General features: G+C 38.7%; 1 protein-coding gene across 1 annotated transcript in view; it reads left to right on the forward strand.

Moving 5' to 3' along the window:
- DMXL2 (Dmx-like 2) overlaps positions 1–19,044 on the forward strand; it is a 172,161-nt gene that overhangs the window by 49,003 nt on the left and 104,114 nt on the right. Inside the window, exons 6-8 of the mRNA XM_014537836.1 lie at positions 1,235–1,313; positions 2,115–2,250; positions 3,212–3,278. Coding sequence (XP_014393322.1) covers positions 1,235–1,313; positions 2,115–2,250; positions 3,212–3,278 — 282 coding nt within the window. The remainder of the gene's footprint in view (positions 1–1,234; positions 1,314–2,114; positions 2,251–3,211; positions 3,279–19,044) is intronic.

Genomic DNA, 19,044 nt, shown 5'->3' on the forward strand with positions numbered 1-19,044 from the left:
GATGGAAATTATTCAAATAAATTTAATATAGGTCAGGTTTGTGGATTTTATACTTTATGTAATTTAAATTTGTTGACTTTATGGGAGGTATATCTAGTTTTATTTTATACACTAGAGGCCCGGTGCACGAAATTCATGCATGGGGGGGCGGTCTCTCAGCCCGGCCTGCACCCTCTCGCAATCCGGGACCCCTTGGTGGATGTCTGGATCGGGCCTAAACTGGCAGTTGAATATCCCTCTCGCAATCTGGGACCGCTGGCTCCTAACCGCTCACCTGCCTGCCTGCCTGATCTCCCTTAACCACTCTGCTGCCTGCCTGATCGCCCCAACCCCTCTGCCTGCCTGCCTCATCACCCCTAACCACTCTGCCTGCCTGTCTGATTGACCCTAACCACTCTGCCTGCCTGCCTGCCTGATTGCCCCTAAACACTCTGTTGCCTGCCTGATCGCCCCTAACCACTCGCCTGTCTGCTTGATTGCTCCAACCCCTCTGCCTGCCTGCCTCATCACCCCCAACCCCTCTGCCTGCCTGCCTGATCACCCCTAACTGCTCGCCTGCCTGCCTGATCACCCCTAACTGCTTCTGCCTCTGCCCCCACCACCATGGCTTTGTCCGGAAGGTCGTTTGGCTGTACAGTCTAATTAGCATATTATGCTTTTATTATTATAGATAGCACTTATTTCTAAGGTGCATTTATTTTGTTTTTATAAACACTCATTGAACATATGCATTCTAGCCATTATAGTGCTAAAGACAATTCCTGCTCTAGAAGAGTTGTAAATTCATGGGAGAATCAGATACATGAACACATAATAATTCAGTGTGACCAATGTTATAATGATAGAATGTAAAAAGTGCTAGGAGTGCTGCTAGGATGTCAGAAAAGTCTCCACAGCAGAGGTGACGATTTAGCCAGATCCTGATGTAAGCATAGGAATTTTCAGGTGGAGAAGAGAGGAAAAGCTGTGTTAAGTATAAGAATGTGTTTATAGACATGGAAAGAAGCCTGAGAGAACATGCTTTGTTTTGGCATGGCAAACAGTTGGATATGGTAGAATAGATAGTAATTGGAACCATTGGAATTTTTCAAAAGAGCAATATTTTGAAAATAATAGTGAAATATTTACATCTTTATTTTAGATCATAAGGTCTTAAGTTGAAGAAAATGATGCAGTGTTTGTGGATATTATTTTCAAAACATACCTTTTTCTTTTTTCTCTTTATATGTTTCAGCAACTCAAGTGTCAGTGGCTTAAAACTGGGCAGTTTTTTTTGAGTTCCGTGACATACAATTTAGCATGGGACCCTCAAGGTATTCAGTAGTTCTATTTAGAAATTATGAAAAGTGAATAATTTGTTTAAAATGTATGACTATAATGTGATGTAATAAGAAAGTGATCAACTGTAAAATTTATTTTTGCTAGTGAATGAATGTACTTTTTTCCTTCTTGGTGCACACTGCTTTATACAGTGCTGAATTTACTATTAGTTCTATGCTTTCCCCCTGCCTTTGAATATTTTATTTTAAGAGCAGTGATGATTTGTTTCTTTAGTGAACATGTACTGCATTTTATCCTTAACTGTATTTATTAAGAAAGAAAATCAGAAATTAAATAGGACCAAAAAAACTCCTATCTCATTTTGTTATTTGTATTTCAGGAAGTTATTCTCTTTAATTTTGAAAGATTAGAAACCTCTAATGATAATGGCATTTGTCCCACTTAACATTCACAATTAAATTAATTTTTATATTCCAAGTAGAAAAACAAATTTTATTAATTTTTAGTTATGTCTTACATCTTGACAGCATCCTATGTGGTATTTTTTTGGTCTCTTTTCAAAAAATTCTACTTTGCTGTTATTTTTTTTTAAAAGATTTACCTGATATAAGCTCTTTCTCAGTAAAGCTTTTTGTTTGTTTTTGTTTTGTTCTCAAGTTTCTGCCAAGAACTACTCTTCCTTGTGTAGTGGAGTCTTAGAGCTTTTAAATGGATATGTCCCAAGTGTTTTGCATAGAAAATACTGCTTATTTTTCACAATATAGTTTAGAAGCCCATGTGTATGTTCTTTCTCTAATTTTTGCTTATTCATCAGAACATTCTTTAATTTTCAGATAACAGATTGTTGACAGCAACTGATTCTATTCAGTTGTGGGCTCCTCCAGGAGGTGACATTCTGGAAGAAGAGGAAGAAATTGATAATAAAATTCCTCCTGTTTTAAATGATTGGAATTGCATATGGCAGTGCAAGTTAGTATCTAACTCTGTTGTTGTGTTTGTTAATTTTTAAAAAACGTTGCCTAAAATATATTACCTTTCCCAATCATCTTTATTTTTTGATGGTACCATTGCATTTAGAAGCCTAGAGAGTAGAATTTTTCTAACCAAAAGTCATTATAATACATCCTTCAATCTGTACTATAGTTGGTTGTTTAAGAAAAGGACTAAAATGTTTTCATAGTATAACCTCAGGACTTGGGTTGACAGGGTTGGTACATAGGAATTACTCATTATTGGAAGAGATGTGGATGGTGAGGGGGAAGGGAAAGATGTGATGAAAATTGCCAGCCAATCTTTCAAGTGGAAGGATGGCTGAACTATTAACAGTGTGGATTATGTGAAGGGGACCAACTAGCCAGGGAGGAGGATGACCTTAGTTTTTAACATGGTATATTTAGGATGTTGATGGGACTTGTAGGTGGGGATATAATTTATACTTTTTAATTACACTTCTTTTTGGATTCCTAAAGTAAATTTTGCATTAGTTTTAATTAATTGTATTTTTAAGGAGGTGATATATTTTATTTTTAGAGTGTTAAAAACACTCTTGTTCTGATTATGTTAAAAATCTTATTTTGACCATCCTATATAATAAAAGGGTAATAGGCAAATTGACCCTAATGGCGGAACAACTGGGAATGACCGGTCACTATGACATGCACTGACCACCAGGGGCAGACGCTTAACACAGGAGCTTCCCCCTGGTGGTCAGTGCACTTCCATAGGGGGAGCGCCGCTAAGGATGTCCGACTAACTCCCATGGGGAGTGGGCCTAAGCTGTTAGTCTCTTGGGCTGCGTGAGAGGGCGCAGGGTGGGCTGAGGGACCCCCTGAGTGCACGAATTTTCATGCACCGGGCCTCTAGTTTATATATACAGTGTCCCAGATTTTTAAAATGTTAACTGTTTAATCTTTTTTTTTTTTTTTTTTAGAACTGCAGTATCTGTACATTTGATGGAATGGTCCCCTGATGGTGAATATTTTGCTACTGCTGGAAAGGTAAAGGACCAAACAAAACAGAAACAAAAGAAACAAGACAAAGATGTTTCTATTCATTCTCATTTTCAGTTTTCTCATCTGTAAAATTGGGATAATCTTACTCTTCAAAGCTGACCTGAGGAATAAGAATAGATTTGTAAAAGATTAGGTATGTTTCCTGTAGGTAATAGGCACTGGGAAAAAATGGCTATTATTCTTATTTCACCTTTTAAAAAGTCTATATTTTTAAAAATTAATTTTTATCTTTCCAAAATAGCATGTGTGCATAATTTAAGAAGTTAATGAGTACCACTAGAATCACAATGAAAAGAACCTCTCCTTCCTTGAGGCAATTATTTGTCAAATTGCACATTTTGGCACTTCCTCCCATGTTCCTAAATAACTTGCTTTTGCTCCCATTTCTTGATTCTTTTTCCTTCATTTTTATGTATCTCCTCTTGGAAGCTGAGACGTTAGTTCTCTAGCTGATGATTCTAACCCTCTCTCTACTTCTAGCATGTACATACATTCACTTCCCTTCCTCCTGTCTTCCTGATGTGGGTATCTCATAATTTTGCATAAATCAGTATTTATTGTTCACATTATTGATTGTGAAAAATATTCTTCACAGAATAATTACTTTGGTGTTAATAATTACTTTGTTTTACTATTTGCTTAGTTTTCTGCATACCTAATTCATCTCCTAAACCTCTGACAGTTTTTGAATCTTCTCTCATTACAACCCTACATAGGAGGTAGATATTGTTTTCATTGCTCCAATCTGGGTTATGCTCTCCAAGTCTAAAGTAGCAGACCTATAATTTTGGGGTTTTCTTTTAGCAGTCTCAGGAAATTGTCTTTGCCTATCTCCTTTGTTATATTCCCTGTTTCTTAGCATCATTTATCTTCCTCTCTCCTTGATGAAGATACCTTTTAGTAGGTTCCTTAGAAAAGTTGGAGGGGAAAAACATTTTGAGGCCTTGCAAATCTGAATAAATATTTCTTCGGCTTTTATGTTGATTTGGCTGGGCAGAGAATTGGGTTGAAAATATTTTTCCCTCAGAATTTTTTAAGTCATGGTTCTATTACCTCTTAGCTTCCACTATTGCCATTTGAGAAGTACAGTGCCATTATGACCATACTGACCCATCTTCAGCTTATAGAGGTTTTGAGAATATTTTTTTTATAGTGTCACATGTCTGAATTCTCAAATAATATAATGTTTAGTTCTACATAGTTTTGGATTTATAAAAATGATACCATATAATTACTGAAATACAACTTAAAGATATTAAAACAAAAATTTGTTATAATAGCCATAATGTACTTTTAAATTAATGCATTCAGTAAAAAATTACATTTAAAAATCACAAGTTAAAATTAAATTGTATTTTTATTATGGAATTAAAACTTCCATATTACACTTTATAAGGCAAGGATAGGTTTTCTAAGAACACCAGAATTTACTCAAGGCTTTTGGGTTAATCTCTATTTGTGGAACACTCAACTGTTTTGTGGCTGAAAAATTACTTGGCACAGAGGTAGTTGCTCAACAGTTGATGACAATACAAACAGGAAGAATGTACAACATTGTAGACAGAGAGACTGCAATCATGTGTAGTAGTTTAGCAGTAAACTAAGTAATAACTCACAATTTCAAAGTACTGAGGAGTATACAAATTATTTTGAGATATCTGCAGAACTATAATGTAATTTTAAGACATCTGTGATTTTTATTAGAGACAGTCATATGTACTGCTCATATTACTTTGGTTTGTTTATATCATAACTGAAGTTTAACATTAGTGATTTTATAATTAACAATTATGAAAATAGAAACATAATTAAAAAAATTTTTTAACCAAGGAGTGAGGATATTTTTGCAATTGATTTTTAAGAGAGAAGTGGAAGGGAGGGAGGAGGAGGAGAGAGAGAGAGGGAGAGAAACATCATGTGAGAAAGACATTTTGATTGGTTGGCTCCTGCACATGACCTGGCTGGGGAGGGCAGAGAGGGAATCTACGTTCCCATGACCAGAATCCAACTTGTGACCCTCCCTCGGAGCACAGGCTGACACTCTAACTACTGTACCACACAAGCCAGGGTGAAACATAATTGTTTTTTCCCCCCACTCAAAGTCATGGTAATTTTGGGTCTTAGTTTTCTTGATTTCTGAAAAGTAGACCCCAAAACAAGGACTAGAGTATAAGTAATTAATATGGGGAATGATCACAAAGAAATATACTGAATTTGAGGTTAGGAAGTGAAGGTGCTGAGGAAGGGTAGGTTGTAATGCAGGTGATTAATAAGGTTAAATCTCTGGGTGACTCTAGGAGCCAGTGTTCCTCACACATCATGTTTCTCATACATGTTCTTTACACACATTAGTCATTGGTTGAGGGCTGGTGAGGGCAGGGTGTTAATTCTCAGCTTTCACACAACTCCTGGAAAACCTCAGGCAAAGAGATGTAGATGTTGGAACTAAAATGCTAAGGCATGTGGGGGATCCAGTTGATATATTTTTATTAACTTAAATGAAAAATTATGTTTTTTATTGATATAAGGGAGAGGAAGAGAGAGATAGAAACATCAATGATGAGAGAATCATTGAGTGGCTGCCTCCTGCACGCCCTTTACTGGGGATTGAGTCTGAAACCCAGGCATATGCCCTAACCGGGAATCGGACCGTGACTTCCTGGTTCATAGGTCGACTCTCAACCACTGAGCCACTGGCCGGGCCAGTTGATATATTTTATATCTTGAATTCTATCCAATGGCCCCTTGGGTCAGAGGACCTCAGGCAAAGAACCTCCCGTCTAAAATTTGGACATTTTATCTTTTATCGTCCACATTTAGGTCTAAAACCCAGAGCTAATCTTAATCCAGGTGTTGGATATCAGAGCACCATATAAGCTAGGTTTGTATTTCAGTGAGAAAGTGCCTAGTACATTTGTGGGAATTCTTGAGGCATGTGTTGGGTGTGCATTCTTCCAGAAAAGGTATACGTAGCTTCTACCAGGCACCTGGGAGCACACCCAATTCAAACTAAATTCCCAGCTTGGAACTTGTACCACACAGTATGTGTTTGGGTCTCACAAGGCCTGTTTTTCGGTTATGGTTGCCCAGTGGAGATGGACCCTTCCTTACCACCATATCCCTTTTCTGAGAGTGGTTTTTCTTGATTTCATCCTTTCATATCGGGATAGTCCTTAGCAATTTGTTTTTGTTTTTGTTTTGGCATTATGCAGGTGCCTCTGATGTGACTTCTCACATTGCATGGACTCTGTGTGTTGTCTCTGTAGCTATTTAAAACGAAAGCTCTATGCCACTGGGTATTGGTAGATTCCCTTATGATGACAGTCCACTCACCCACTTCAGTATTTGTTTACTGTGGATTCTTGCTTGAAAAGTAGATACAGTCAGAAGAGAACTTTGATAAGTTCCCACCACCTACTTATATTTGTTCATCTCCCTACATTTGTGCTATTTGTTCTGCCTTCCTTTGTGTTGCTGTGGGTAGACGGTCTCTTCTTTTATACAAGGCCAAATTTCTTCTCCTGTGTACTAGATGCCATTTGTTCTGCTTACTCAGAGAGATCACTTGTAGCGGTCTCCTCTTTTCTCAATTAGTTTTCTCTTCTCCTCTGGGTCATCACATTAGCATATGTTGAAGCCCTAGCCCCCAATGGGATGATAATTGGAGATGGGGCCTTTGGGAGGTAATCAAGGTTGGATGAGGTCATGAGGGTGGCCCTCATGATAGGAAGAGTCCCTTTAAGAAGAGGCACCAGAGAGCTTGTTCTGTCTGTATCACATGAAGACACCACAAGAAGGTTGTTTTCTGCAAGCCAGGAAGAGAGTTCTCACCGTAACATGACCATGCTGGCACCATGATCTCAGACATTCAGCCTCTGAGAAAATACATTTGCTTGTTTAAGTCACCCAGTCTGTGGTATTTTGTTATGGCAGCCTGAACTAACACAATGTAGCATACCAAATGTGCTATAATCTTGCCCATTTTAGAGCAAACTAACAATAACAAAAACTCCTGACCTTCTCCCTCAGCTTCTGCCACATTTCCCCCACCCTCCTTATAGCACCTTGAAAAGGTTGCTTATAGTTGCTGTCTCCAAGATTTTCTTCTCATTTTCTGTGGTGCCTACTTACCACCACTCCTCTGAAACTGTCATTGGTGAGTTCCTGTTACTGAATCCTGTGGTTAGTTCTTACTTAACCTGTTATTTTAGAGTGGAAAGGGTTGAAGGGGTGGGATGAGGGGAGAGAGAGAGAAACATCAATTTGTTGTTCCACCCATTAATGCATTCGTTGGTTGATTCCTTTCTTTGACTTGAAATAGTTCTTCATTAAATGCATCATACCAGACTGAGCAAAATTCTCTTTCCTTGGAAAGAACAGGTCCACCTCAATGTGCACCAAATATTTTTGAGGAAAGTTTTACAGAAATACAAAATGTTATGAGTCAGACAGATATTAGTGATCTTATTTCCACCATATTTTTGCCACTGGCATGGACTTTCCTTATATTATTTTAATTTTAATTTAAAAATCTGTTATCACCACTCTTAGCTGGGAATCAAGGAATGGTGATAGTAGATTTTTTTTAAAAAAATTTAAGGACTAAAGTAATATAACATATAGTCATCTTTTGATAAATAGTTGATGAATGAATGATCAGAGGTAAATATGTCAGATAGTCTTTGCTTCTCCTTTTGTACCATAATTCCCTCTTGCAACATTGGTTGATTCTTATATGTGCCCTGACCTGGGAACAAACCCGCAACCTTGGCGTATTGAAACAATACTCCAACCAACTGAGCTACCCGACAAGGGCCTGATTTTCTTTTTAACTCTCTGGCTGCCCATAGTTAATTTGCTAGTATCACCTTGTCTCCAGTACTTTTGAATATTAGAATACCCCAGGGCTTGTTTCTTGGACCTCTTCTCTGACCATAAGCATTCCCTTGACAATTTCATCTTATCTCATAGCTTCAAATTTGTATCTATTGCCTGTACATCTCCCTTGATCTCCAAATATATGAGCAAAGGTAGGATTACAGTTGTGAGTACGCAAAACAGAGTTTACTCTTGTGTTGTTGTTGTTATTATTATTATTATTATTATTCAAATATATTTTTATTGATTTCAGAGAGAAAGGGAGAGATAGAAACATCAATGACAGAGAGAATCATTGATCGACTGCCTCCTGGGGATTGAGCCCACAATCCAGGCATATGCCCTTGACCAGAATCAAACCCGAGACCCTTCAGTCCGCAGGCCGATACTCTATCCACTGAGCCAAACTGGCTAGGGCTATTCTTGTGTTACTATTTATTAATTAATTGTATTATTTTCATACAAACAGCTGTAAACCTACTTTTGCTTACCCCTGTCTATAGCTCACACACCTGGTCAAGTAAACATGTCTAAAATGGAACTCCTGTTCTCCACCCTCCGCCCCCAGTCCACTTCCCTGATAGCTCTACCTTCAGAATATATCCACAGTCTGCTCACTTCTTTCCATCTCCGTTGTTATAATCTGATTGAAGCTGCCATCATTTATCACTTGTATTATTGTATTAAATTATTACTTGGTCTTCCGACTTTTGCTGTGCTCCTGTACATTGCATTTTCAAACCAGCAGCTGGAGGGATCTTTTAAAAATACAAGTCAGATCATGTCATTCCTCTCTTCAGAACTGTGCTAAGGTTCCTCATTTCATTTAGCAAAGGCCCAAGTCTTAATCATAACATACCAGGCCCCATGCTTACCAGATCCCCCATTACTTCTTTCATCTTACCTCCTGTTACTCTTCCTGCAAACTTGACTCCAGCCACATGCTCATGTTTTTTGTTTTTTTAAAGAGATCTTGTTCACTCTACCTAAAAAATTCCTTCCCCCAGAGACCTGCATGTCACCATCTCCGTGAGGCTCTCCCTAAATACCCTCTTTATTTTACTTTTTGATATGATTTTATTGATTTCAGAGAGGAAGGGAGAGGAAGAGAGAGAGAGAGAAACATCAATGATGAGAGAGAATCATTGATTGGCTGCCTCCTGCGTGCCCTTGACTGGAATCGAACCTGAGACCCTTCAATCTGCAGGCCAACACTCCACTGAGCCAAACCAGCTAGGATCCTAAGCACCCCCTTTAAAATTGCATTCTGTCTCTCTCTGTATGTTCTGTTCCCTTTGACTACCTTAATTTTAACTTGTAGCATTTATCACTAGGAGTCTGTATTAGTTTTTTTGTTATGGCACAAATTACCACAAATTTAAAAGATTAAAACCACACATTATCTGAGTTTTTCTGGGTTAGGTGTCTGGGCATGGCTTAGCTGGGTGCTATGATCAGGGTCTCCAAAGGCTGCAACAAAGGTGTCAGCTGGGCTGAATTCTTAACCCTGAGGCTTGTCTAGGGCAGAATACTCGTCCATACTCGCTCAGGTTGTTGGCAGAATTTATTTCTTTGTATGAGTGAGGACTTGGCCTTTTGCTGGCTGTTGGCTGGAGCCTCCTTCAGGCCTGAGGCTGCCTGCAGTTCCTTGTCACGTGGGCTTCCTCTCCTCTCCCTGTTCCTCTTCTTCTCTACCTCTGGCTCCCTCTCTCCCCACCTGCTTTCCTTGCCCTCCTCCTCCCCCTCACGAATATAAAGCTACCTAAACAATTTGGCAAGGCAGAAAATAAGGAGCCAAAGGAAAAAAGTAGAAAATACAGATTAAAGCAAATAAATTAGAAGAGAAAAATTAAATTAGATTTTAAAAACAAACACTGAAAATTTTGATAAGCCAGTTCAGTCACCTACAAATTAAAAAATTGGATAGAATGTAGAGCTACAGGAAGAATTTTTTACTAAGTCTGAAAAGCAAGGTTAATAAAGCTAAAACTGTTAGGAGAATTATAGGAAAAAACTAGGCAGTCACCTTTAATCTTTAAAAACTAGTATCCCATTACTATTAAAACTTTACCGTGAAAAACGCTTGCCTACAAATTTGTTCTTTTTTGCTCATATTCCTTAGGGTTACCAGAAGCTCATAAATGATTAGTAAAGTTAGTCATTCTTCGATTTAATGAGTCCATAGTAGGTAAACCATGATGATTTAGTATAGGACCAATCAATGTGCCCAGAAAGCTATTCTAGATTCATACTGGCAGCTTTATAATATTCCTGGTTAGTCATTGCTCTGACACCAGCTTTGACATTGTTGTGCATGCTGTCGTGTATCATTTGAAGCATGTGTTCCTACCCTCTTCCACATAACATTAATGGGCACTATGATTACAGGCAGGTATTGTATACACTTACATTTTCCTTAAAAGATGTACTTTGACATATATATCATATGATATCCTCTTTATCATGGAACTAACTTGTCCAAGAAAATGTATTTCAGAATTCTAGCAATCTATATTTGCAAGGATACAAGAATCTATCACAGTTGTATTTACATCATGATAGACTCCTAATATGCAATATATACTTATATGTATATATACTTTGCCTCTCTCTATTTGATAGCTCATTTTTTTAGGGAAAACTAATTTGAAATTTTACCTGAAATTAACCTTCATGTGTTTGGCAAGTATTTTTTTGAACTCCACCACATATCTGGAACTGTTCTATGTGCAACCTCCTGATGAAGAGGACAGACAAGGTTCCTGTCCTCATGCAACGTAACTTGAGGAAAGACAGAGAAAATATTGTATATTAATAAGTGCTATCCAGAAAATTAACACAGGATGATATAGTGTGACTTGATGTCTGTAAACGACGGAGATCTTTTTTTTTTTAACTTTTATTGATTTCAGAGAGGAAGGGAGAGGGAGGGAGAGATAGAAACATCAGTAATGAGAGAGAATCATTGATCAGCTGCCTCCTGCACCCCTCTCCCCCACTGGGGATCGAGCCCACAACCTGGGTATGTGCCCTTGACTGGAATCGAACCTGGGACCCTTCAGTCTGCAGGCTGAGGCTCTATCCACTGAGCCAAACCAGCCAGGGTGGTGTCGGTGACCTTTACAGAGGTTTTTCTGGGGAAATAACTTTAAACTGAGAACTGAATACTAGGAAGAAGGAAACTGTGAAGTTCAGAGGAAAGAGTACTTTTGGCCAAGGGAACACCAAGTGCAAGTGCTCTGACCTAGGAATTAGTAGGGCTATTAAAGAACAACAGAAAGCTGGAGCATAGTGACTACGTCAAAGTTTCAGATGCTTCCAGGTAGGATGTAAGTGGGACTTTCCTGGAGAGGTCAGAGTTAGAGATAGAGAGTTTAATTCATTAGCCAAAAGACAGTGCTTAAAGTTTTTGGTCCAGGTGAAATTAACTAGGGAGAAAATGTGTGATGGAAAAGAGAGGCTCAGGATGAAGTCCCAGAATCCCTGAAAATCAAAAGTGGGGAAAAACTGTCGAGAAGCGTACAAAGGATGCTGAGAGGCAGGCCCACTACGAAGGAAAGTCAGCAGGGAAAAAATTTCAAGGAGAAAATAGTTATAATTCTGTCAAATGATCTTGAACAGCAGTTGCCAACCGTTGGTCCGTGGACCACTGGTGGTCCGTGAGGTCTGAAAGATTGGCGACCTAGATCTAGAATACACGGGAGAACAGTGTGAACCTGTGTAAATAGGATAGGCTACCTGTTTGGCACAAGTTAAAATATAAATATAACCACTTTTAGAATCATAGGATTGTAGTGATCTTAGAGGCCATAGAAAGAAGCTGAGGTCTTTGGGAGGTACTTTAAAAACAGTTAATTACTCGTGAAAGATGGTCGGTATTCATTGTCTGAATATCTTCTGAATATTTGAACTTTTATCCTTAATGAATCTGAAAGAAGCCTTTGTACTTCCAGCAAAAATAAATAATGAGACTAAAAGCACATCCTTTTAAATGGGGCAACTAGATTTTAAGCATCATTTTTTTTATTCCTGTAATTTTATTAATAATGCATAAATCACTTGGGGATAGGCATCACCAACTTGACTAACCTATCTTATTAGCTATTCTGTGGAAGAAGTTTTTATTTTTATCTGACTCAATTAATGCCTGTTCATAAGCAGGTTAAAAATGTCATCTTGGATCCCACATTTACACAATATATTAATCTAACTTATACAGACAGAATATTTTTATTTTAAAAACCTTAAAAATGTCACTATTCTTCAAATTTTAAACACTTGCTCAAGTTGCTTTCTAGGTTTAGAGGCACAGAGGGCTGACAATCAAAGAAACAATAAATAAAATTATCTGTGAGGCCGTCCATCAGTGCTTTTTTGATGGCAGGGGCCTTATACTAGTGCATAAAAAATAAAATTTAAAGAGTGAAAAAAATACTTTTATTTCTTAAATTTTTATTCCTTAGTGTCCACATTAATAAATCTTAAAATCTATGTGGATTTTAAGTATCTTAAAGGCAGTTCTGTTTGTATACTCCATCTTCTTTTTTTAAAAAATTTTTATGGCACACAACCTTAGCAATTGATTTTTTTTTCATTGTATTAGTCATGTTTACCTAGCTTCTTTTATTCAATTCTCCTAAGACTAAGTGTTCCATAATATTTACGGAAAGATAAGAATGCCTTACTTGTAAAGATCCTTTGGGGATTCATAAAATGTGTCATGGATTTAAAAAACTTATTTCTTCACATTTTTTATAAGATACCACATCTAATTAAGATCCTCTTGATTAAGAGAACAGAAACTAACTCTGTAATGTTGGCATTCTCCCCACCCCCCCACAATCTGTTCTGCTTCTGTTAATAAAGCCAAATTTGTCTGATTTGATGAAACAGATGGTAACTGTGTGATCTACCACTAGAAGGCATTTTCCACCGCCTCCACTACATATGACAGGGTTTCAGTTCATGTTGTGGGACTCAAATCCAATTACCTTCAGGATTTTTAATATTACAGTTCATTGAGCACTTTCAGTGGTAAGATCTATTTTTTATAAGTGTGATAAATTAAATTTTTCTTGGGCTTAAGAGTATTTTAACTTTTTATCTGAGCTTAAAGTTTTACTTATTAAAGAAACTTTTATCTTCACAAGATATATGATTAAATCTTTGGGTCAAGAATTATTTTGCTTGCTAGGTGTTTATTTAAATTCTGTTATAACGTTTATATCTGAACACTTCGTAACAGTTGGTTATTTTGTAAAATTTGAAAGTAATTTAAAATATTGTTTGCACCAGAAATGTTTTTCTTTAATAGAGGATTACTCTTTTGAGTAAAAAAGTGGGCTTTCTAAGGGCTAGAATAAGAAGAATTTTTGGGGAGGGTGATTTTGTCAGCAAGGGAAGGAAAAGGCTTACAGTGGTTCTCAACCTTCTGGCCCTTTAAATACAGTTCCTCATGTTGTGACCCAACCATAAAATTATTTTCGTTGCTACTTCATAACTGTAATGTTGCTACTGTTACGAATCGTAATGTAAATATCTGATATGTAGGATGGTCTTAGGTGACCCCTGTGAAGGTCATTCAACCGCCAAAGGGGTCGCGACCCACAGGTTGAGAACCACTGCTTTAGAATGTTCCCAGAAACTTTTTCTCCTCTTGAGAATGCTTCTCTGTTCTTAGATTGTGTTTTGGTTATTTCATGATTAGCTTATCAACTCCCAGTCTCCCTTCAAATGTAAGTATTTTTACTTAAAAACAACAACCATAATATGATTTATTACAAAAACATGCAGAGAAAATGAAAATCCTCTACTAAAAAAAGCCCTATTGCGAATAGAAAAATGGCCAGTTTTCTATTTAATATAGGTTCTTTCAGACATTTTGATGCCTTTGTAAACCAGATGCTGGTGTGTGTGTGTTCATGCATACTGCAATGAAATCATATTCTTTAAGCTGATTTCTTCATTTAATATGTTATATATCGGTGATTGCTATGTCAGTATATCTGTATTCTAAAGGTGATGTAATTTTCCATTGTATGAATGAATGTACCATAATTTAGTTTAACCACACAACTACTAATGAACAGTCAGGCTCCAATTTTTTCTATTGCTATTAAAATGAACATCCTTACATTAATCTTGTGCTATTTCCTTTTTATAATGAATTTTATTGAGGTAAAATTAGCATAAAGTGTATAGCCCAGTAAGTTTTGACAAATTTATAGATCCACATTATCACCACCACCATCAAGTTATAGGACATTTCCATCATCTCAGATGGTTTCCTTTTATCCCCAATTAATTCACTTTCATCCCTAGTGTCTGCAAATAGCTACTCTGTTTTCTATCATTATTGATTGACTAGAGGCCCGGTGCACGGAATTCGTGAACGGGGGAGGAGGGTTCCCTCAGTCCAGCCTGTATCCTCTCCAATCCAGGACATCCCTCTCACAATCCTGGACTGCTGGCTCCTAATCGCTCACCTGCCTGCCTGCCTGGTTGCTCCTAACTGCTCCCACTGCTGCCTGATCACCCCTAACTGCCCCCCCTGCCAGCCTAATCACCCCCAACTGCCCCCCCTGCCGGCCTGGTTGCCCCAATTGCACCACCCTGCCAACCTGGTTGCCCCTAACTGCCCCCAAACCTTTTCCCCCCCAACTGCCCCCTTCTGCTGCCCTGATTGTCCCTAACTGCCCCCCCCCCCCGCCAGCCTGGTCACCCCACACAGCCTGCTGGCCTGCTGTTCAGTTGTTTGGTTGTCCCTTACTAAACCCCCTGCTGGCCTTGTCACCCCAAGAAGCCTGCTGTTCAGTCATTGGTCGTCCCTCACTAAACCCCCCTGCCGACCTGGTTGTAGGCAGCCATCTTGTGAGGGTGTGAGGGTTAATTTGCATATTACCTCTTTATTATATAGGATTGGTCTTCTCTATAGTTTTATATAAATGAAATTATATAGTTTGTATTCTTGTGTGTCTCACTTCTTGCAGTTACTGTAGTTTTAGATTCATCCATGTTCTGTGCATCAGTAGTTCTTTTTATTGCTGAGTTATATTCTATTATATAAATACTAGGGGCCCGATGCACGAAATTTGTGCACGGGGGGTGGGTCCCTTAGCCCGACCTGTACCCTCTCCAATCTGGGAGCCCTCAGGGGAGCCCTCTCCAATCCGGGAGTTTCTGTCTGTCTGTGCAATCGTATGAGCGAATTGTCTGAGACCCCAACCCAGTTTGGTTTGGTGCTCACAGAATAATAGAGGTCTTTTTTTTTCTTTGCTCCATTGGTGGAGGAGATTTCCTAGAAGTTGCAGGATATCTTCCTTGTAATTTTTCCTAGACACTCTGACTTTACTTATGTCTCTCACCTTTGCTTTCCCTCCATCCTCCACCCGCAATAGTAACTTGCTCCAGGCCCACTTTGCTCTAGTGTCTAGGAGATCGTGCAACGTGTCTGCCACCAGAACTACAATTCCCAGCATTCCTGGTGCTCCCTGCGCTCTTGGTTTTTGCTTCCAGTCCAGGGGCTGCAGAAACAAGAAGGCTAGGAACTTCAGCCACCCCTAGGCCGGGCTTACAGGACCAGACACTCAGATGGCATCACTGGGACCCCAGCTGCTCGGCGCCTGTGCGTGTAGACCTGGAGCGGCTGGGGGACGAGAACGCCCCCCGGCCACTCAGTGCCTGTGCGCATGCGCACTGCCCACAGGCCCTCCATCTTTGTTGGGTTAATTTGCATACTCACTCCTGATTGGCTGTGGGCATCATAGAGGGACAATCAGTTTACATATTTGTCTATTATTAGTATAGATATCACAATTTGTTTATCCATTTACCTTTTTTTCTCATCCTCACCTGAGGAGTGAAGATATTTTTCCCATTAATTTTTAGAGAAAGAGGAAGGGCCGGGGGCGGGGGGTAAGAGAGAGAGAAACATCCATGTGAGAGAGACACATCGATTGGTTGCCTCCTGCTTGAGCCCTGACCAGGAGCCTGGAATTGAACCTGCAACTGAGGTACATGCCCTTGACAGGGAATTGAACTGGAGACTCTTCGTTCCGAGGCAGACACTCTAACCACTAAGCAAACTGGCCAGGGCTATCCATTTACCTTTTGAAGGACATTTGGGTTGTTTGGAGCTTTAGGCTAAAATGAATAAAGATACTATGATCATTTACTTGAAAATCTTCTGGATATATTTGCTTTCATTTCTCATGGGTAAAAAAATACCTACCAGGGGAATTGGTGGTCATATGGTACTTTACAAAAAAGTGCCAAACCCTTCTAACGTTTTATCATTTGCATTTCTACCAGCAGTGGAATAATTTTAGTTGCTCTACTTTCTTCCCAACAATTGGTATCATCAGCCTTTTTTTTTTTTTTAAATCCTTACCTGAAGATATGTTTTTATTGATTTTAGACAGAGAGAAGAAGGGAGAGAGAGAGAGAGAGAGAGAGAGAGAGAGAGAGAGAGAAAGAAAGAAACATACATCGATCTGTTGCCTCCTGTGTGCTACCTGACTGGGGATTGAACCCACAGCCTAGTTATGTACCCTAACAGGGAATTGAAACCAAACCTTTTTGGTGTACAGGAAGACACTCCAACAATTGAGCTACCCAGCCAGGGCATCATCAGCCTTTTTAACATTAGCCACTCTAATAGTCATGTAGTGGTGTCTTCTTATGGTTTTAGTATGCATTTCCCTGACTTCTAGTGATGTTGAGCATGTGTTTACTGGCTATTTGTATAATTTCTGTGGTAAAGTGCTTATTTATCTTTTGCCCATTAAAAAAATTGGGTTAGTTTCCTCATTATTATTGGGTTGTAAGAGTTTTTTTGTATATTCTTTTTTTAAAAAAATATATTTTATTGATTTTCCACAGAGAGGAAGGGAGAGAGATAGAGAGCCAGAAACATCGATGAGAGAGAAACATCGATCAGCTGCCTCCTGCACATCTCCTACTGGGGATGTGCCTGCAACCCAGGTACATGCCCCTGACCGGAATCGAACCTGGGACCCTTCAGTCTGCAGGCTGACGCTCTATCCACTGAGCCAAACCCGTTTTGGCGTTGTATATTCTTGTATAATTGAAAGATCAATGCATTGCAGATGTTTTCTTCAATCTGTGACTTGTCTTTTTATTTTTTTAAACAGTGTTTGTCATACAGAAGTTTTTAATTTTGAAGAGGTCTAGCTTATTAATTTTTTGTATTGGTTTGTGTTTTTTTGTGTTCTAGATCTAAGAAACCTTTGTATACCTCAAGAGTCACAAAGATATCATATTATGCTTTCTTTTAGAAGCTTTATGATTTTGAGTTTTATATTTTGAGGTAGTTTTTTGTATTTGATGTGAAGTTAATTTTTTTCCAAATGGATATCAAGATACCACAGTGGCATTTTTTGAAAAAGTGCCATTCTCTATTGAATTATCTTTAACTTTCTTGAAAGCCATTTTTTTTTATAAGTGTGTGGATCTGTTCTGGCCTTTCTGTTTTGTTCCATTGATCTGTATATCTATCCTCATGTTAATAATATGCTGTCTTGATTACTATAGCTTTGTAGTAAGTTTTGAAATTGGGTAGTGTAAGTCCTGTAACTCTTTTTTTCAAAATGCCTTTGGTAGTATTGGTCCTTCGATTTAACATACAAATTTTAGAGTAAGCGTGTCAGTTTTTGATTTTTTATTACATTTACATTGGATCTTTGTAGATCAGTTTGGGAAGAATTGACATCAGTACATTTGGTCTTCAGATTCATATTTATTTAGATTTTCTTTCTCTTAGTAATGTTCTTTAGTTTTCACTGTACAAATCTTGTACACAACTTATTAAGTTTATTTTTCTAATGTAAAATATATTTAAACAAGTTACATTTCCAGTTGTTGTTAATGTAGAGAAACTAGAGGCCCGGTGCATGAATTCATGCACAGGTGAGGTCCCTCAGCCTGGCCAGCAATCGGGCCGATTGGGGCCATCTCACCCAGTCCCGATTGGGGCCGATCGGGGCTGGCTGGCCAGGAGGAGAGACTGCGGGAGGTTGGCCAGCTGCGGGAGGTTGGCTGTGGGAGCGCACTGACCACCAGGGGCAGCTCCTGCATTTAGTGTCTGCCCTTTGGTGGTCAGTGCACATCATAGCAACCAGCCAAACATCCAGTCATTCGATCACTTAGGCTTTTATATATATAGACAGATAGAATTTATATTTGAATTTGGATCTTTAGTCTTATGACCTTGTATATCAGTTTTAGGCTTTTTTTGTAGATTCCTTAGGATTTTTTGAATAAAGACAATTTCACTCTTCCTTTCTAATCCATATGCCTTTCATTTTTTCCCCCCTTACCCAATTTATTTCACATTCTAACCTGTAGTACAGTGTTGAATAGAATTGATAAGAGCAGACATCCTTGTATTGCTCCTGACTTTATGGGAAAAGCTTTCAGTGTTTCACAATTATATGTAAGTTGTAGGTTTATTGTAGATGTATTTGAACAAATTGAGAATGTTCCTTTCTGTTCCTTTTGCTGAGAATTTTTTTCCTTTATAAATTAGTGTTTACTTTTGTCACATGCTTTTTCTACATATACTAGAGGCCTGGTGCATGAAATTCATGCCCGGGACTGGGGGGCGTCCTTCAGCCTGGCCTGCATCCTCTTGCAATCTGGGACCCCTAGGGGGATGTCAGGCCTAAACTGGCAGTTGGACATCCCTCTCACAATTCAGGACGCTGCATGCACAGTGACCATGCTTTTCATACAGATGAAAGGCATCTTGCTGTTGTATGGGCAGCTACATTTTTTGCCCTGATTATAAAAAGTAGTACATAACATGATCCTTCTGAGGCAGTAGTACCATTTTCCCCATCTTATGGGTGGAAAA

This window comes from Myotis brandtii, unplaced genomic scaffold, assembly GCF_000412655.1.
Source record: "Myotis brandtii unplaced genomic scaffold, ASM41265v1 scaffold182, whole genome shotgun sequence".
NCBI lineage: Eukaryota > Metazoa > Chordata > Mammalia > Chiroptera > Vespertilionidae > Myotis > Myotis brandtii.